Source organism: Aythya ferina, assembly GCF_964211825.1.
Source record: "Aythya ferina genome assembly, chromosome: 19".
In the NCBI taxonomy this organism is placed as follows: domain Eukaryota; kingdom Metazoa; phylum Chordata; class Aves; order Anseriformes; family Anatidae; genus Aythya; species Aythya ferina.
In genome coordinates this window covers 7298449-7319091 of record NC_140309.1, presented here as the reverse complement: position 1 = coordinate 7319091, position 20643 = coordinate 7298449, and the positions used below count along the sequence as shown (strand labels likewise).

Sequence of the window (20643 nt, the reverse complement as noted above, 5' to 3'; positions counted from 1 at the left end):
CATGGCAAGGGGTGGCCGCCTGCACCCTTCGGGCTCTGCAAGGCTCAGCAGGCATCAGACCACGTCGAGCCCCATCCAAGCTGAAGTTACCGCAGTGCCTTCACCCCTTTTAGGGGTTCTGAGCCCCGTCCCCAGCCCCGTCACATCCCCAAACCGCCCAGGCATCAGCCGAAAAGCCACCTTCCAAAGTCACGAAGCTTTGCCGCGACTCAGACCTTGCAATTTGGCTCCCGGCCACCTTCGGCATCCCGAGGGTTTTACCAGAACGTTTTGCCCTGTTTTCCCCTTTTATTTAACTCCTGGGACCGCTGGCCACGCCGTGCCCCGGGCAGGCGACGGCCGAGCCCGCGGCGAGCAGCAGCAGCCCCTGCCCTGGCGGGGAGGGCACGGCGAGCCCCGGCCGATGGCAAATTCCTCGAGCGAGACGTAATGTGCTGGGAAGCGCCTCGCCATCCCGCTTGGGAAAACGATCCGTTTGGCAGCGGAGAGGAGGAAAACATGCTTTGTTTTACAAATTCTCTCCCCAGCAGGAGAGACACTCCCAGAATTTAATACACTGACAGTGCTTGGCTGCTTTACCAGCTGAAACTCAAGAGGGCTTCAAGAAAAAAAAAAGGAAAAAGAAAAAGGAAGAAAAAGAAAAAATGGGATGGTCTATATAATATTAAAGCCTGCAACGGGTGGCAATGGGCACAGCAACCCACTGGCACGGAGAAGATGCAATTCTCTCACCCTAGAGAGCCTTAGGGTTGGGGTACAGGGTCTGAGAGCGGGGTCCCAGGTGTCTCCAAGAGTCAACAGCATTAATTCAGCTCTCACCATCCTGTAGGACAAGGCCCTATTATTTCGGTGAAAGGCAAGCGGCACCATCCATGGGACTGGGATACTTCTCTACTATCATGACCCCAAACACCGGCCTCACCAAGATGGGAAGCGTTTGAGCCTATTTCCTATCTCCTTAGATGTGTTTAACTGCCAAACGCATCCTATGTGCGGCACAGGCAAGGGTGGCTTATAGGGAATCACCCCTCTTCAACAGAGGGCAGCACTTTTTGGGGAGGGCGGTTTGGGAAGGCTCTCAGCTCCCTGCTGAGGAGCAGCCTTGAAGCGAACGAGTCCAGCCGGCTGCTATTTGCATTTTTAACCTTTTTAAACAAAAAGCAGCCTGCTTCCTATCTTTGCGCTTTTATAGTTGTTTGCAACCTCTGAAGCATTTCTGGAAATGCTCCTTAATCCTTGCAGGAGCCCGTAAAGGAAACAGCAGCGCTCCCGCTACGGGGCTGTGGAGAGAAGGGGGAAATTGGCCAAATTTGGTGAAATGCAACAGGCCAGCAAACTGCAGAAAGCAGCGGGTGCCAGAGGCTGGTGGAGCACACGCAGGACCTGTCCGTGCTCCGGTGCCATGACCATTTGCTGCCCTGCCCCTTTGCTGATCATCAAACCCAATTTTTGGGGTGCGGGGGCCGGCAGGCAGGAGGGGTCCCCTCGAGCCTCCTCTCGCAGCCAGCGGATGGGGATTGGGCAGGGAGTTAGGTCAAGGAAAGCCAAAAATCTGCTCAGCCTCGTGTCTGCCAGCACGCTCATCCCACTTAAACCAGGGATGGAGCACCTCCAAAACGCAGGGATGCTGTCACCTGCCCCCTCGTTAGCGTGCTGGGCCCGCTCCAAAGCTTGATGAAGTCAGTGGAAAGACTCCCGGTGACCTAAATGGCTGGGATTTTCAAAGAAAACACTCAAAACGCAACCGAGAGCTGGTTTTGCTGGAAAACCCCCGTCTTGCAGCCTTATCACCATCATCATCGTGCATTAAGTTTGCAGTTACACAGCCCAAGCAGCAAAGCCCCCTGCAATGGATACAGCACCACTGCTAACGAGAAGAGGTCTCTGCCCCCCTTTTTTTCCCCCAAAACCCCACGTTCAGGAGCTCCCAAAGCCTCCACCACCGCCCAGCCCCAGCTCCCTCCCCCGGGAGCGATGCCAGCATCCCCGCAGCCAGCAGCACGCCGACAGCCGACCCGTCACAACCCACGGCCGTCAGGATCTGCTCGGTGGGGCATCCCACATGCACCACCCGGAGGCAAAGGAATAATACCGCCTCATTAAAAATGTGCTTCAAGTCTATTATAGTATCTAGGACAAAGTGTTCCCTATTTTGACACTTTAAGATATGTTTTATCAGAGCGAGCTCTTCAGCAACGCTCGCTCACGACGACTTATCTGATGGTAACAGGTCCCTCGCTTCCCCCAGGAATTTTAAATCAATTTCTAGCCAAAGTGGAGACCTTTTTTATCCCTTGGCAGATGATGGGATGCCCCCACGAAGGGATTTGTCATTATGGCAGTGCCCATGACACATGCCCGCACCTTCCCCAGCCATCCCCCAGACACAGGAGGGACGAGGACGGTCCGGAGCATCACCAAGAAAAACCAGGACCTGAAGCCAGGGAGAACTTGGGAACAACTCCCAGTATTTCACAGGCACCTGGCTTATTTTGTCTGCGTGTGCAGGGCTGATAGAAACACCCTCTAAAATTAGCACCCGTCCCTCTGCCAGCTCCAATGGGCTCCTGTCTCAGGGCGAAGCTCAGCGGGGCTGCGGTGGCACAGCTTTGGGGCACGGAGCTGCTGCCTGGCTCACGGCCACCTCGGAGCCTGCCCCAGGGCGAGGGCATGTCCAGCCCAGAGGGCACCTTATCTCAAGGCTCAGGGCCCATTTCTAACACAACAGCATATGAAACTGTTCAGATTTCTCAGCTGGGCTGCTCCAAAGACAGCAACAAGTCGCGTACGCTGCGGGCAGAAGGATGCCGGCTGCTGGGGTAACGGGAACGTGTCCGGGGTGGGGCAGGGAACAGGGTCAGGGCCACGTGAAAACATTAACAAGACCAGAAAATGAGGGGGAAATGCAAAAAGCAAAGCCCAAACGCAAAGACAACAAGGAGAAACCTACAGGGCCCTGGAGCAGCTGGGTTTTTACGTGGACAGGCTGACACAGAGCAGAGCTACGGGGCCAGGAGCTGCTCCCAGTGCCCCGCAAGCTTTCCCCCAGCTGGTTGAACTGGTTGTGCCGAACACCGGGACGCCGTGCAGGCTCCTGGTGTGAAAACCCGAGCTTGGTGAAGCCCTGCTTTCTGTTTGCATGGAAAACTTGCGGCTCCTCAAAGCCCGGCGTACCCCAGAGCCTTGAAGACGCCCAGCGCTCCGGTCTCGTTATCACCTTCTATCAGCAGAAAAAGGTTAAATGCGAATTTCCTGGGTGCACAGCAGCGCTCCGCGGCTGCCCGGCTGTTTGCTCAAACCACCTTCCCGTAGCGTTGCCTCTCAGCTAATGCCCGGCTCAAACAAATTTTCAAGGGGAAAGGTCTCGAGCTCGGCACAATGAATTCCCCCCCTCTCCGACCGCATTTCCACAAGGCGAGCAGAACTCCACCGAGAGCCGTGCGTCAAAAAGAGCGAGCTACAAAGCAAAGCTGCCAGCTGCTGGTGCTGCTCAGCCTGGAAGGAAAGAGCCGATTCTCAAAAGCCGCCGGCTCGATTTGCCTCGGAGCTTTGCAGATCCGCCTCAACCACCCAACTTTTCAAAGTTGAGTGGGAACCTCCTCGAGTGGGCTGCACACACCGCAGAACCCCGAGCTATCGGCACGAGCCACCAAGGGAAGAAGAAAATGCAACCGGCGGGGTTTCCTCGCTGCAGACCACGCAAAGCACCTCCCCGGGGTTATTTCCCCGTGCCCAGCACCACGACCACCCCGCGGCTCCTCAGCCACGTCCCCAAAAGCACGCCACAAAAGTCAGACCCGTGAAGAAGGAGCACGCCCCTCTTTGCTCTCAGGACAGAGCACCGGATTTCGGGACCGGGACGCGTTTCGGTCCCGGGTTGGCTTTTCCCCACCGCAACCAAGCAGCCCCCCGGGGAGAAAGCTGCTCGTCCTCACCTGCCGCAGGTGTCTCAGCAGCTCGGTGGCCTCCTCCTGCTTCCCCTGCTTCACCAGCACCAGCATGTCCTGGATCATGCAGATCCGCCGGTGGTAGGGGGGCAGGCTGCCGGCGCCCTTGCCAAACTTCTCGCCGGACTTCACCACGAGGGAGGCGAGGAAGTCCCCCCGGTCCCTGGGGGATGTTTTCTTGCGCTGGTGGGTCGGGGGGCTCTCCCCGGCGCTGCCCGGCTGGCAGCCCTTGGTCTGCTTGGTGCCCATGGCGAGCGTCCCCGGCCCCCGCGGCCCTTCGGCTGCATGCGAGGGTGGGGGGACAGCAGGGGGTGGGGGGCACGCAGGGGGGTGCACGAGGGGATTGGGGGTGCACGGGGGGAGGCACAAAGGGGTGCAGAAGGGGATTTGGGGTGCACGGGGGGAGGAACAAGGGGATTAGGGGTGCACGGGGAGGCACAAGGGGATGCACAGGGGGATTAGGGGTACACAAGGGGGGGCACAAAGGGGTGCACAAGAGGATTTGGGGTGCACGGGGGAGGCACAAGGGGATTAGGGTTGCACGGGGGGATGCAGATGAGGGTGGGGGGATGCACAAGGGGGTTTAGGGGTGCACAGAGGGATGCGGAAAGGGGTAGGGGGGACACACGAGGGGTTTAGGGGGACGCACAAGGGGGATGCGCGAGGAGTTTGGAAGGCGCACGAGGGGACGGGAGGATGCCCAAAGGGCTCGGGGGGGGCGCACCAAGGGTTCGGGGGTGCCGGCCGGGGCTCGGAGCCCCCCGCAGCTCAGCAGGGCGACCGGTGGCCGGCGGCGGGGCGGCTCCGCTCCGGCAAAAGGAGGCGAGGACGGGCGAGCCCGGCTCGGAGGAGCCGTGGCACGGCCCCGCCGCCCCGCTCCATGGCTGCGGGGGGGGGGCTCGGCGGGGCTCCAGCCCCCAGCACCGGGCCGATGAGAGCGGCGGGGGCTCCTCGCAGCTCGCCCCCCCCAGCCTCTTCTTCCTCCTCCTCCTCCTCCTCCTGGAGCCGAGGGGGCTCTCCAAGGGCTGGGATCGTGGAGGAAAGGAGAGCCGGGGATGGCCACGACTTCTTGGGGAGGGGGGGCAACTGTTGCGCGGAGCTGCTTGCGGGGGGCCCCGCCTGGAGGAGGCTCGGCACGGCTCGGCTCGGCTCGGAGGTGGGGGGCATGCAGTGGGGAGAGCCGGGGGAGGGCCGGGGGCGGGCACCGTGCACCGAGGCAGGGCTTGCGGAGGAAGCTGGAGCCGGACGGGGCTCTTCCTTCCTCCTCCTCCTCCTCCTCCTCCTCCTTCTTCTGCTCCTCCGCCTCCTCTCGCCCTGCAGCGCCGGGGTTTGCACTGGGGGGATTGGGGATAAAGGGGGGGGGGGGGATACGGGGAGGGTCACCGGGGCGCATCCCGGCGGTGGTTCCCCGCAGGGGGCTTCTTCCTCCCAGGGGCCGCTCCCTCGCCTTCAGCCCAGCCCCACCTGAGGCTGCCCCGCCCGAAATCCCCCTTTGTGCAGCCCCCCCCGACCCCGGCCAGGACCCTCCAGAAGCCCCCAAGCAGCCCCCAGCTGGGATCTGGCTGCTCCTCCTCTCCCGGCCACCCCACTGGCAGGGCTTGGGGCATGGGTTTGAAGCTTTGGGGGAAGGAGGGTGAGGAGCAGCCAGCGCTCCCCTGCTGCAGCAGACGGGTGTCTCGAGAAATAAACTGGGAAAAAAATCAGTTTTTGACTGCCACGGCCCCAGCAGCAGCCTCAGAGCTGCTCCTGGCGGGCTGCCTTCCAGCACAGATGTGCAGCGAGCTGTGGGCATCCATCCCACCCCGCTGCTCGGCCGAGCAGGGATCCCCTCCTGCACCAGGTGCGTGCCATGGGGGCATCCTGCAGCCTGCAGAAATAACCCCCGAGCAGCTTTTGCATCGTTTCTGCCTCCTCTGCAACCTGTGCAGTCGCCCCTGCACGAGCACGTGGGTATTTTCGTACTCTGAGGAATAAGAGGCAGCTCTCCTGCATATCCAAATGGCTGCAGGCCTGCACGGTGATTTCTAAAACTCCAAAGTCCAGCCACTTGAACACATTTTTGAACCACAAGAAGGGTGCAGAGCCCCATCCATGGTCTTCGGTAGGCTTTGGCTCTGGTTTGCAGATGCTTCGTGGCACCCAAAGCCAAACTGAACCCCAGTGCCTCCCCCGGAGCTATACCTTGTGCTGCTTCCATGAGCTAAGAACTGCGTTTCTCTACTCCAGCCTCCGCAGGTTAAGCCACAGGAGAAAACACAGAGCCACTTGGTTCGTAGAAAACACCAGGTTTGGTTAACCAGAGATTTAGGGGAGTCCATGGGGCACATATCAGGGAACTCAAAAACATCATTCCAGACCTGGAGCCCGATGCTGTGCGGCAGAGCCATGGGGAGGGGAGCGCTCACCTCGCCCAGTCGTTCGGCACACAGCACTTTTCCCACTGGAATCAGCTGAGCATCCGCAGTGTTTCCAGCCCTAAAATCCTCCTCCTGTCCCAGAGCTTCATCCCAGAGCCTGTTCTTATTCATCGCTTTGCGATGCAGGTGCTCGGCCTGCTGGTAAAGGGGTTTGGGCATGATGCAGCTGCACCAGGAATTGCTTCCCTGTGGTCACTGCAAACACAAGCAATCACAAGAGCCCTGCATTGATCTCATCTCTGAACCAGCTTGGCGCAGGGATTACAACCAGTTTACCTCTAGCTCTTATTCTTTTAGCGAGCAAACCCTCTCCATGGCACCACCTCCCAGAAAAGCCCCCCAGAACCCCCAGCATCAACTCGTGGGGGGCTTTTACCCCCTCCCTGAGATGCCCACGGAGTTGGCCACATGCTCCCAAGGGGGCTGAAGCCCCAAACCCCCCTCCCCTCGCTTCTTTCGGAGGAGAGGGCAGCCAGCACAGCCGCATCCTGGCAGGAGAGGTGGTTTTGCACAGCAACCGCAGTCCCGAGTAAATAAATAAAACCCAACCTTTGCACTTCTGACACTCCTGTCAGCAGGGCGGATAGATTATCTGCTGCTCCTGATCATGCTTATTTATAGCGCAGGACAAAGCCAGCAAAAAGGCAAAAAAATAAAAAGCGCAGCTCCTCTTACACCAACATGGAGCGAGCTCAGGACACGCTTCTGCACCCCCAGGAGGGATCCGACCTCATTCTACCCCTCGTGGCAATGCTCCTCTTGCACACACTCACAGTTGTCTGTGCACAAACCAAGCACACCCAGGGCTCATGTGCTGGGAACAGGTCAAGCCCGCAGCTCTCCGCGGGCCGCAGCTTGCTCCGGTGCTCTCTGACCGATGAAATATTCTGCAAAAGTCATTACCGGACCTGCAGCCAATCCACATTTTTTCCTTCGTGCAGATGTGTGCAAACTGCAAATTAATAGATGTTTGTCTACGGGAATTCGCTGTGGTTTTTTTTTTTCCTGACTCTCTTCACACCCCTCACGGTACATCAGATGAAGGGCGTTACCAAAGTCTGCTGCTTTACAAGGAAATAACTTCACATTACGAGGCCCTGGGAGAAAGCTTTCTCCTCTCCCACCGAAACCAGATTTAATAACACTCTCACTTTTACACCAAAACGAAACTAAAACCTCATGAAGCCTCATGCAGAAGCCAGGACACACCCACACCACGAGAGCCAGCAACCTGGCGCTGGATCCACCATCAGCCACCCGAAACCAGGGGCACCCAGCCTAAGCTGCCCGTGCCCACCACCAAACCGTGCACACATAAACGAGTGTACCTTTGGGCTCAAATCAGCCACGGGTAAAACCTCCCACTGCCAGGAAGGGCTGGCTGCTGTTTCTGGAAGACGACGACCCGGTGACACCTCTCTCTTGGCAAGCCACTCGCGCTGGCCTTTGCAACTCACTTTGTAAGATGCTGCAATCTCTGTATGCTCCCAGGCTGAGATGGGGGGATTAATTTTGCACAAAGCCTAAAGCAGAAAATCCCTTTTTGATCTCAGATCTCAACCAGGAGTTTCATCCTAAATGGGAAAATCCACTCTGCACAAGCATGGTCCAATATGCGGTAACGAAAAGGGGGATGTTTCTCAAAATGCTTGGAGAGACCCCACAACTCCATGGCGTACAAGAGCTCCCAGCATTACTTCTGCACTCAGAGCCCAGCCCAGCCCGGGACTCTTCCCCAGAGCAGCTTTTTGGGGTCCCCAACAGCTCTGGGCATTCAAACCTGGGCTTGTTGGGGCCCAAACTCCGCTGCTGGCACTCATCAGAGGTAAACTTGCTGTGGAGGGCAGCGCACGACTCATCGGTTTGTCTCGATGGGGAGGGAACGATTAGGATTAATTTTAAATGTCAGCATCAGACGCAGGTTAGTGCTGCTTGCTGTGTGGACAGGACTAAGCTGGCCACTTGAAACATCGCTGTCAAGATGGCATTTAAAGGGATCCCAGAGTTAAAGAGATTTCGGCTCTCAGCACCAAGCCCAGGCAGAGGAGAGCAGCCAGCCTCCACCCAGCCTCTCTGGGGACAAGAGCCAAACAGAATAAAAATCTGATTTTGGAAGAGCACACAGCTGCCCGCTCCCCAGGTTTTATTCGGTTTGGGTTTGGTGAGGCCGGCAGCGAGGCGGTGCAGCAGGGCCAGGTGAAGTGCAGCAGGATGTAATTGCAGGCGAACCCAACCCCGGGATAAACGAGGCAATGTAATTATGAAAAACATTACATGTACTCGGAGAGCGGTTTAAGAAGAAATGAGAAATCACACAGACACAATGCGTTTCCTCCGGGCAGCGGATGAAGCTCTCCCTGTTTGCCTTGAATTCGTTCTCCATCATCGGCTTCAACTAGAAAAGGCAAACAAAAAAGATTTAAAAAAATATATAAATCCATTTTTTCACTGCCCAGAGCAAAGGAAACGCAGCCTGAGCAGCCAGAGAAATGCTGGTGTGATACAGAGGGAAGTGCCTTCCTCCTCCTTCTCCTCGCTGCCTGAAAACCTCCAGACCGTGGTGCTCAGGGCTAGCTGCAGAGCGGGCAGGGGGCCGACAGGGCAGGATTAACTTCCAGGTAACTCAGCCGCTTAAAATTCAGTCCCAAAGAGCCAGCAGAGAGCAGTCACTGCTGGGTGCCTCTCCTGTGTGCGTGCTACCGTACCGACCATCTCCAGTGATAAGTGTAGGACTTCGCCCAGCGGTTCCTGAGCTGAGCAAAAGCCTTGCACAGAATCTCAGAAGCCCCTTGCACCCCCTTAGAAGCCCCCTGCATCTTAATTTTTATTAAAGGGCTCAAAGTGGGGCGTCCCTTTATCAGGGACAAAGGCACTGCCTCTCCTCTGGGCCAGGCAAACCACTACGGTTACATCTGCCTCCAAGAAAAAAATAAATATATATTATCATCATTATTAGCCACTGGCAAATGTTAAATAACTTTGTCCAACTGGAAGAGGGGACAAATCCAGAAGCATTTCCCCAGCACAGAGGGGTGGAGGTGGGTGCCTGTGCTACCCCCGCAGGTGCTGGGGGGATGGATCCCAGCACCCAAAGCGCTCGCCCTGCACCAGACCCCACCGCAGCCGTCCCCACACGTTCAAAATCTGCCAAAAGAGACTTCTCTCATCCTGCCTTTCTCCAGCTCCAGGTGCTTGCCCTCTGCAGTGCCACCTCTCCCCGCTCCCACATTTCCCAGGCGAAAGACGTCCAAACCCAAACCCTTAACCCCGAGAGAAGATAAAAATACTTAAGCTGCCGGAAGCAATACATCTCCCCTTCACGTGACGGCCACAGCTTTTTTCCACTCCACGATCTGGATGCCGTGTTTATAAAAGCAGAGGACTGTTTACACACAGCCCCAAAGTTGTTTAGCAAGAGGCAGGAGCTGCCAGGAGGGCTTGCTGAATGTTTTTCTGGAGTCATCTCGCAACCCACCCTCTCCTTTCCCTCCAGCTCTTAGCAAAAAAAGCAGGATTTGAAAGGCTCGGAGAGTTTTCTGCACTTTGGTCCATAGGGAAAATTATTGCCTTGTTTCACCAGTGGAAAAAAAATAAAATAATTATAAAAAAAGTTGATGAGTATTTGATGGAGAATTATCCTTTTCTGCTGGTGAGATTTGCTGCAGGGGAAGAGCCAAGGCAATGGGAGCAGGGTCAGCACTCCTGGGCTGCGTTCTGGGGTTTTTCCACAAAGGTTGCTTCATGCCTGAGGCTCGTCACCATCCTGCATCTGCTGCACGGCCCATGATGGGACACGAGTCTTTAACCCCATCCCGGCTGAGGACAACTCGTACCCAAAGCTCATCCCCACCCCAAGCGCCACCAAGCTGAGCTCCCCTCAGGACCGGCCCCACACTCACGGGATGTTTTGGCAAGGCTGAGCCTGATTCCTTCCAACCATTTCCCAGCACCCAGCCATCAGACAGAGATGAGCTTTTGGAGCAGCCAGCCCCATCTGTCCCACTGGGGCCAGCAGCCCGGCTCTCACCGCGCCTCACTGTGGGATGAGGGAACGGCCAGCACCCTGGGAGCTCGCGTTATCGAGCCCGTTGGGGATGTGTTTCGGGATAATATACTCTATTTCTTTTCTCCCCACTTTCTGATGGGGACTGACGCCTGCTTGGAGGAGCTGGTGATGAGCAACGCTGCTAGCACCACGCTGGGGTGGTTCTGGGGACAACCCGGGGCCGTGAGGACACCAACTGGGATCCAACTCATTTTGCACCACAAACTACGTTTCCAGCCAGACCCAGTTTGAATCGGTGGCTCCTGAAGGCACAAGGCTTCATGGACCACAAGCCATGCGTGCTCCAACCTCCTTCACCACGGCCTCGTGGCACACATCAGAGCCCCGAGCTCCACCATGGCCTCATGGCTGGTACTCTGGGACACAACGCTCAGCACCGGGACCAAGTTGCTGCTGTCTGGCAGCCTCAGCCCCGTTAAATCTCAGAGACAGGGTGAGCAACGCCACCCAGATTACCTTCAAAAATGTGCACAACAAAGTGCCCATCAAGCTCAGGCTGCCTCCTGTTTAGACGGGAACCAACATCGGACCAACATCACCTGCACTCACTCGGCCTGGTGGGGAGAGTGCAGGAGGAGCTGAGCTCGGTGGCTGGTTCTCAGAAACCAACTGGTGCAAATCCCATTTGTGCAAAGCTGCTTAAACGCTCTCCCTCACACAGGGAGAGGCTCCTCGCCCCGCACCGAGCGGGGTTGGGCACGGCTGGGGACATGGCTCAGGGATGAGCAAGGTGACAGCTGGAGCTCGTGCTCAGCCCGAAGGTCACAATTCGTCAATGCTGGGAATTTGCAGCTCTCCGGGATTCAAACAATAATCATTTGCGAAATCTAGGCTCAGTTACCTGCAAGTCAACACTGCCCGAAAGGAAAAGGAGTGCAGATGGGAAGGGAGGGCAACAAATAAATCCCCACGATTTCATCTCCCGCTTGGTTTGTGTTCATCCATCGACTGGCCGTGTCCTCGGTAAGCTGCGCTGTCAGCAGGGGCTTTATCTGGGATGAAGGAACTATTTTCAGGGCATTTGAGAGAACAGAAAAATTAGGCTTAAACTCCCAGTTATGAGAAGCAAACTCCATGCTGCACAGCGCAGCCTTAGGTTAATTGCAAATTAACGTTTTACCCTCTCCATTTTAACTTTGTAAAAGCTGGAAAAATACATACTCTATTTAAAGAGCTGCATGGCATGGGTTTTCAGGCAGGGATAAGGCCCCTGGTTCGGACTGCACTGAGGTCTGAACTTCCCCAAAGCTCAAAGCGAAGCCATGATCCAGTCAATGCCTTCTCTGCTTGCACACCAGAGGAGAGATCCTCCGCCTGAGCAGGACCGAGTGAAGTCTTTTGTCCTTTCAGTTAAACATCTCCGGAGCGTGGGGTAAAACTGACCCGGCTCCAAAATTTCCTGGCCAGAGAGAGAGGCTGAAACCACTCGTTTCTTTCCAGCATAGAGTAAAAAGTTGATATTTCAAAAATAATAAATATAAATCAAAGTTTTAACTTGCTTGTGGAAGGAAAAAAAAAAAAAAGGAAAAAAAAAAAAACTTTCTGATTTTGGAAACACTGATTTTCTTACTGGCTCTGTAACGAAGCGACTCACAGCAAGGCAGCCAGCATGGATACGGCACCGTGTTCCTCTCTCTGTCTCCTCGGGCCTCCCTCCCCCGGGAATAAAACCAGCTCACATCAGGCAAGGCATCAGCAGCAAAATCTAATTTCGTTTCATTGAAATAATCAAATGTTTTGGGATCATTTCAGCCAAACACAGGCAGGCGAGTCAGGGTGACCCGATCCAGCGCGATGCATCCACGCTGCGCTCCCCGCAGTGTTTAAAGGGGAATTTGCAGAGTGCTCCTGAGAGCATGGCTGTGCTGTGTCCCTCCCACTGCAGCTGAGCGCCCGAGGGCCCTGCAAGACCAAGCTGAGGTCTGATTTTAGTTGTTTGCTCCAAAGCCAAACTGTTTCTCTCCCACCCAAAGTCCAGCGCCTGGCGGACACCAGCTCACGCAGCAGTGGGCACGGCTCCAATTTGAACCTTGCCACCAAACCTGCTCTGATCAGCGCTTCCCTTCTCCCTCCCTTGCCTACCAAAGGGTCAGAAGCTGGGTGGAATTGGAGATTTTCCCATTTCCAACCTGGTGGGGCAAAGCCAAGGTTCTCCATGCCTGACTCCTGGCTCAGCGCAAGGCCAGTGACTGCCCGCTCCACCAGGATGCTGGTGAAGCCTTGCATAAAATATTTGTTTGCCAGGAAAGGGGGGAGTGCAGAAGCAGCTTAAAACATTCCTGGAGACATCTAAATAATGCAGCCCAGATGGAAAATGTGCTCGTTAAAGGAAGATGTCACCCGGTGCTAAATACAAACCAACGGTGTGCGAATTCAGGAGGGCAGGAGCAGCAGGGAAGCAGCTCACAGCCTTTGTGCCACAAGGGATGCACGGTCCTGGGAAATCCCCCAAGGAGCAGAATCTGCTCCTCCGATTCTTCTTTTTAATTTAATTTCATATTTTAAGTAAGCAGCACAAACAGGATGATTTTTCTCATCATGACATGAGGAGGTAGGACAAGAAAATAACTTCTGAAGCAGGCAAATAAGAGAAAAGAAACCACTTTTTTTTTTTTTAAGGAAAAGAAATGCCAGATCAGATAACATTGGCACAAATGGAAAGCTCTTGACCCTTTGCATACATGAACATCAAAATTTGAGGGCTGAGATTTTCAAGACCAAGCTGGAGACTCATCTTGCATCCATTTCCTAGGAGATTTGGGTTCCTCAGTCTCTGGAATTTGTTTCCCAACCCTTTTAGAAAGAAAAGACGAGCTGTGCAGACAAGCTGCAAGTCAAAAGTTAGGGCTAATATCTGGGAAAAAAATAGGAACAGCGTTGAGAAGCATGGATCTAATTCCCCTTTAGCCTAGTGCTCCTTTTGTGACATTACTCAGCATCCAAGCGATACCACTTGCAAGAGGAATGCATTTGTGAGAGAAACACGGAATGAGAAGAACAACATTTTAAAATGCTGTCGCTTGACTTAACCTCAGGGCAATTAAAAGCCATATCCACCGTCACTCAGCAAAGTTAACAGAAAATCTATCAGAGAAATCAACCAGCAGAGGATCGGACCTTCACCACACCACCCTGAGACCCAACACGAGGCCATCCTCCAAGCCCACACCCGGCACAAGAGCCCCCTGCCAACGTGCCATGGTGCCTGGAGTGGTGTTATGAGGGCTCTGCATCGTCAGGACAAGGACAACAGCAACCACTGCACAGCTCATCAACAACTTCCCAAGGGATCCCAAGAATGCACTTCTCCAAAGCAAGAGCCCCCAAAAGATTCAAAGGGATAGATGAGAACAAAGCCCACACAAGTGCCAAATTGTAGCACCCCAGACCAAACTCAAAGCCTCTTCCCTGCTTACATCTTGGCCCTGATCTAGAGAAAAGCCCTGGCTTGTTGAGCACAGAGCTTACTTCTCTCAATAAGAAGCTGAGGTTGCTAAATCTGGGAGAGCTGGGTGAAAATTGCTATTTGGAGGAGCGGGTGAGACATTGCATGGCTGGGATCTTGCACTAAATGTTCCTGGTCTTGCCCTTTCTATAAGTGGGAGCAAATCAACAGGAGACCTAGGAGAGCCTACAGCAACCAGAGAAGAGATGGAGCTCTTCTGCCAATGCATGTTCAATTTTTCTGATATTTTCAGACATTTGAAGCCCAGGTTTGCGAGCATATCCAGGCTCCCGAGTGCTAGAGCAAGCCTACCCCTAAGAAAATCCCTGCAGGAAAGCTACGGGATTCTCTGAATCATGCTGAAGGTTATTTACAGGGAAAGAGTCTGGATTTCCATACACCACCTTGACCACATTGCAGAAGAGGCACATTTAGCCTCAGAAGGTCAACCCACATATACCCAACAGGCAACAGCCACACCAGGCTTCCCTGAGCCACCTCGTGGGATGGCCCTGGCCATAAATAGTAGGAAAAAGCCCTGAAACCATTGTAGAGCTCCACTGCCAGGTACCTTGGTCCTCGCTCTTGCTCTCAAGACATCCAGTGACACAACCAGGGGCATTTCTGATGGCAAGGACAGGAGCAAAGCTGGCTGTCTGGGGTCTGCAGATAAGCAGATGGATGGGTCCTGGGGGCAGGAGGGAAAGCTTCAATCCTGAGAGTCTTAAAATGTTCAAGAAGAAAGAAATCAAATCAAAGCTAAATGCCGCAGCTCTCCCTCTCGCTACAAACTTCAGTGTTGAACTAATCCAGGAGTGCTTTGAATTCCAGCTGTGCCTGCAGAGAAGGCGCGGAGTCACCGTATTTGAGATTCAAGCCACAGCGCAGGGAGTACCACCAGCTTTCCCCCAGATCACAGCGGGCACTCCGAGCCCTGCCCTTCTTCCTGGCCAGCCAAGGGAGGTTTACAAACCTCGCCACCCCCAAGAAGCCCTTCCAACCACTCATTTAATCAACACCGATACACGGAGATGCACAACTGCCATGGAATAACCACAGCAGCCGCGCACTGACGCCCCTGCCTGCTGGTTTCATCGATCCTGCCCCTATCAGGGGCTCTCCCATTTCCTCAGCCATAGGGCAGGGAGGTTTTGCAGTGAGGACCTGAAGCATGAGGTGCCAATTCTTTTTTCCTTTTAATTTATAAACCCCAACTGCAGATACAGCTGTGTTTCTTATTCGAGACTGCTTTCTCTTGGTGCCCCCCTAGCAAGGCATTTCCTGACCAGAAGCAGCAGTCTTAAATTCTTCATGAACAGAGTTTAGTCTCACCGCAATTTTTAGTGTGTGTCATGAATTTTAATAGAAATACATACAAACCCCAGTCCCTCAGCACCAAGGTGTTCAGGCGGGCGAGATTTGTGCAAGGTGAGAGGTACAACTGTTTGTTGCTTTTGCTTTTTGTTTTTAAACTCAGCTGCAGTGAATCATTGTGGTGGGCAAGGATCGCTGAGCTACTTCTATCCACCGAGCTGACCACAGCTTAGGAATCCCCTTGGTCAGGGCCCTACAGCACAGGAGGGCAGCCTGCCTTGGGTGCCCAGCAGCATTTGTCAAAGCTTTGATTGAGAAAAAAAGCCCCAAAAATGACAAAGAACAAAAAAAAAAAAAAAAAGGGGAGAAGAAAGGTAAACCAGTGTACGTGCCCTCTCCACCAGCAGCCCTCACTGTTAGCTTATGCTCCTGCCTAAGAGAGGCAAAAAGCCCCAAACACACACACACCGAGCCAACCCAGAGACAGAGAGATCTTAAATGCTCTTTCTGGCACTACAGGGGGGTTCTCTTCCACTGTGGCTTTGTTAGTAAATAAATCAATTCCTTTTTCTTCATGTCACTCTCTAAAATGGCCCCATTCAGACGCCCGTGCTGGTGCGGCAGAGCCCTGCCTTCCCACACACAGCAGGGCAGTGATTCACCCGCTGGTTTCAGCACCTCTGGAAGTACGAGAAATTAAATTAAATTTCTTTAACACATCCTTGGCATCTCCTCCCAGAAGGTTAAAGCAAACAAACAAACGGAAACAAACACTTTCGGTTGCCAGAATGAAAAGCGATCCATGCTCAGCACGCTCCTACTGGAGAACCTTGGGTGGTGTGATGGACAGAGTCATTTTAATGGAGATCTTCCCATTTCCAGGAATGAGCTTGTTCACAGGCATGTCGAAGGTTGCATTCGCATTGGCAGCTTCCTGCAACAGCAAAAGCCCCAGATGCTTGTGGTTGGAAGCGACCTATTTTGGATAAACAGAACAATGAACAAAGCACCCTCTCCCCGGCAGACGGAGCAGCACGGAGGAATGTTTTGCAAAATCTTTTGGCAACAAGGTACCCTCTGGTTTTGCAATCAGCGAAACCATGGGCAAAGCCATGCGTCACATGAAATCCAGCTGGGAAAAGCAGGCAGCAGCTCTGCCAGCACCACCAAGAGCCCCGAGGAGACAGAGCCCACCGGCGAGACCTCTCCAGCAGGATGCCGAGGTCCTCCCGGGCTGTCCCAGCACAGACGCAGAAGCTCCCAGAGATATCACACTTGCAGCAACACGGAGAATTCACAAGCTGCTCTCAGGAAATATGGCCAGAAATAGCAGACGTTGTGCTGTCTGCAAACATCACAAGCCTTGGCCATCCTGGATTCACACCACGGGATTCGCACTGGGAGCGCCCGTAGCAGTTCCTGCTCTGTTTAGCAGCCTCTTGCTCACACCACAGCAGAGCTGGCTCTAGGCTAGAAGGTCCTACAAACGCAAGACCATGCCTGTACACAATGAGAGATGCTCTTTGCTCTCCTTTGAGAGATTTTGAGGCCTCAGAGAGAGCTTTTCACTGTCTTGCCTTAAGCGTGGCAGCAGAGAAAAATCTAGAAGCAGGAGTGTGCCCAGGTCTCACCAGCACACAGGAGAAGTGGTGGCTCCAAAACCACTGAGGTTTCTGATCTGCAGGCACCTCCTGCTCAGTGGGTTATGAAGCTGAAACACAGAAAGACTCAATGCTACCAGAAACATTGGTTTCAGCAAATTTCTGTTGTCTGTGATCTTCGCCACCAACTCCGTACGGAGCAGCTCAGGCCAAGAAGCAAACCTCCTGCTAGATCTGTTCCCATCCCCATCAGCACCCAAAGCCTAATGCTCCCCACACCTCGATAAAGACCCTTCAGCTCTAATCCAGAGCAGTTAAGAGATTCCTGTAAGCAGCCAGATCAGCACAGCACCAGATGGGCTGAAGGGACTTATGTCTTGCAGGAGTTTAGCGGACAACCCAGCCACAGATGGCAGGACATGGGGGAGAAGCCCCCTCTGTGCAGCATGCTCCACCTCCCAGGAGCCTCACCACGACCTCCCCAGCCCACATCAGGAAAGCCTGGATTTGGTTATTGAGCCACAAATGAGTTTTAGCTCAAATGTAGCTCTATCTGCTGCTGTGATGCTTCAAATGACTCAAGGGGAAATCTTGATGCTGCAGCGGCTGGCGCATTGACTCGAGGTTGTATTATTCAATGCCTGCTCATATTCAGTTTGCAGCAGATCTGCTCAGATTCCAGTTTTTCAGTGAAGGGGAAGGAAGTGCTTCTCGAAGTATTTTGACTTTGTCAGGGCAACCGTTCCAGGGGACCATTGTCTGCAACAACACATTTGGCTACCCTGGTGTGGAGTCACAGCAAGCCTGAGCTGCTCTGGGCTCCAGCCCCGGACGCTGGGGGACTCCTTCCTCCAGTCACTCAGCTCAGACACAGCAGCTTTCAGGCTGCTCCAACCCACACCAGGGTCCCTGCTGGCCTCCAGCTGTGCCCAGGCTTGGAGATGATAATTGTGCCTCATGTGCCAGGGTTTGGCTCCACAGTCACTTGTTTGCTTTGTGCATGCACAATCGTGCCTGGGCAACCACTGGGTGGATGGAGCTTTTCTGCTGAAAAACTGCTTTGAATGGGTCTAGTCTATGTCGCTCCTGCACACAAGAAATCAGCAAGACATCAACCCCACGGTGCTCCGACCATGAGGGAGCAGCCAGCACCTCACCTCGTGAAAGTGCCTGCTCGCAGCGGGCACTGCTGGGACATCTCCGATGATGGAGGCTTCCTGTGTTCCTACAAAACATTTTATTCATGCACAATGGAACATCATAAATAATTCCAAGCCCGCTGTGCTCCTGGAGCACAGCACGGTGTGCCAGGGGTTTGCCTCACTTGCTTTGCTCTCCTGCTAACAGCCAGCAGGAGCTGCGTGTGCATTCAGGCAAGATCCAAAGCAGGGAGTGAAAGATTTCCCTGATCCACCACAGCCGAGAAACACAGGGACTGTGGCCTTATTTTTAACAGGAGATGGGGAAAAGTTCAAATATTCAAACAAACAAGCAGCTAGGTTTCTAAATGCTGTTGCCTTCAGGGCAAAGTTAGGTACAGGAGCCAGGTCCTAGTCACGAGACATTGTGTTGGTGCTAGCAGGGGTTTGAGCCATCTTCCTGGAAACACTGCCTCCCTCCACCTGATAGCAATTCCAAATTATGATGGACCCCATACTCATTAAGTAGCACCAACTGCAGACCCAGAGCACTGACATTTACAACCATCACAACAGAGAAAGGCAAATGCCTCCTCTATACCCCCTGTAACCAACAACAGGGACAAACTTGTCAAATTGCTTTGACCTTTGCTCAGCTGCTTCCCAAGCTGGGCTGCAGTGGGGAAGATCCCCAAGCCCAGTTTATTCTTCACAATTTCCCTGCTGTTACCTTTTCTTTAAATGGGAGCAAGACCCAGGAAAACCAGCCCATTTCCCAGATTTTCCCTGAGTGATTACAGACACACGGGGACCTGCAGGAACAGAACCAAGCAAGGTAAAGCATCCCCAGCCCTACCACGCAGCCCTGGGAACGCCGCAGTGCCTCTGTTGCATAAGAGGTTTGTTTCTAATTAAGAAAGGGCATCTGTGGCCTCAGATGCTGCGCAAGGGAAACCACGCACCTACTGCTAAGGAAGCGCTAAGGCCAGTCGGTTGCTTATTGGAAGCATAGGTGGAGGTAAGGAGAGGAAGCACATTGCCAAGTGGGTGTCACAGCACAAGAACCTGAGCACTGAGCAAATCCAAAGGAGCACATCAGCTGAGAAACTGCTTGGGAATGTCAGGGAAAGGGCTGTCGTTCAGTATTCAGTCTCTTCCTAAATGAAAACCCCTCGTTTTAGGGGACAACATCTGACAAACAATCACCAGAGGAAGGATGGCAGCACCCTACATTCGCACTGCAATTCCTAATGCCTGTTCAGGAGATTCAGCCCCAATACCCGACAGACGCAGAGCCCAGCACCCCTGTGGGGTGAGGAAGGCTCCCTGTGAATCTACAGCACGCAGACACCCCGGGAGGGACGGGGACACCCAGACAAGACCCGTGGCAGAGCCACGAGCATCGCTCACTGCCCAGAGCGCAGTTACACGGCCCCGGGCACTCCTAAAACACTCTGCCATCCTCTCCCCCTCTCCCCACAGGGCTGGGGGCAGAAGCAGCGCCGTGTGTCCCTCCCTGCAGCCCGGCCCCGCTGGAAGCAGGTCCAGGCCCAAGCCCCGGCCCCGGGAGGCTCCAGGCCGGGCTCCTGCCGCCCTCTGGCGGCATCGGGCGGGCAGGGCCGGGCCGGGCCTCGCCGCTTCCCGCCCCGTTTTCCCTCAGGTCCTTGTGTGCTTCAAATGAGTTTCTTGCAGAAGCGTCAGGCCTCTTTTCCTGATCTGAATTCACTCATTTCTAGTCCTCCCCCCGTACTAGCGCTGACTCTCTCGCTAGGGATTTCCTCGGGAAGTTTCCTTCCCAGCCTGTTTGCTTCAGGCTCAAAGAGCAGCAAGTTCAGCCAGCCACGGTTGCTTTAAGCTCTGTAACAACCTCCTAGCCCACCAGCCACCACCTCCTAAAGCCCCTTTGGGTTCACTTTGGAGTCCAGTTTTGCCACCCAACACAAAAGCACCACAGCCCCCGTAGCCCCCTGCTTGCAGGGACTTACCTGGGCCACAGCAGCGCCAGCAGGAGGAGGCAGCTCCAGTCCCACTTGTTCACTTCTAAATGTTTCTTCATATCACCCCAAGCCCCCACATGCACTGCCAGAATTACCTCTCCCCCCGGAGAAGCCTGAGTGCCCAGCAGTGACCACCCCAGCTCAATCACCACGTCCCCAGCCACCAGCTGAGGAGCAATCAGAGGCGCTCAGCAGCTCCTGTGGCACCTCGTTACTAACAAAATGGCAAATCCACACACCTGAGCCACAGGCAGCAATTTGGACTCAGCTGCTCAGCAAGTGCTGCTGCCAAAGGAAAGGGAGAGTCCAGCAGAAACAAGTAAACTCTAAGGTGAAAATCTTCCCTTGGGTGCTGAGCTGTGGTGAGTGCTGCAGGGAGGGTGAGCTCCACATGGTCACATCCCCACCTACAGGTCACAAAATGACTTCCCTTACTAGTAGTGCCTGCTAGAATATGGTAATTTTGTTTATATGGGGCTCTGGGGTGAAATGGGAACAAGGACATGATGGGTTTTCCCACATTTTGCAGTCACTCACTTACCTGAGCTACTGCTTGCACAGTAGGAGCAGACAAAGTTAGTCTTTTATACAAAGACTGTAGGTGGTCATTGTCACCCTCCTCTCTGTAAATCCCCCTCTTGTTATAAGTTCAATGTCATTAAGCAGAAGAGATCTTTTCCAATGGTATATGCTAATCAGTGTAATGTACTGGGAAGT

At 54.2% G+C, this 20643-nt stretch overlaps 1 protein-coding gene across 2 annotated transcripts in view; it reads right to left on the bottom strand.

Moving 5' to 3' along the window:
- Positions 1-20139, bottom strand: part of LRRC75A (leucine rich repeat containing 75A) — an 81689-nt gene extending 61550 nt beyond the window's left edge. The window contains exons 1-3 of one of the 2 annotated variants that reach the window (XM_084493168.1): positions 19915-20139; positions 8685-8759; positions 7693-7887 (exon numbers count right to left, since the gene is read on the bottom strand). In XM_084493168.1, coding sequence (XP_084349294.1) covers positions 7693-7887; positions 8685-8750 — 261 coding nt within the window. In that variant the 5' untranslated portion in view covers positions 8751-8759; positions 19915-20139. Of the gene's footprint in view, positions 1-3935; positions 5111-7692; positions 7888-8684; positions 8760-19914 lie in introns of those variants that run through there. The other variant, XM_084493167.1, reaches the window with a different exon arrangement.
- Positions 20140-20643: the final 504 nt, after the last annotated feature.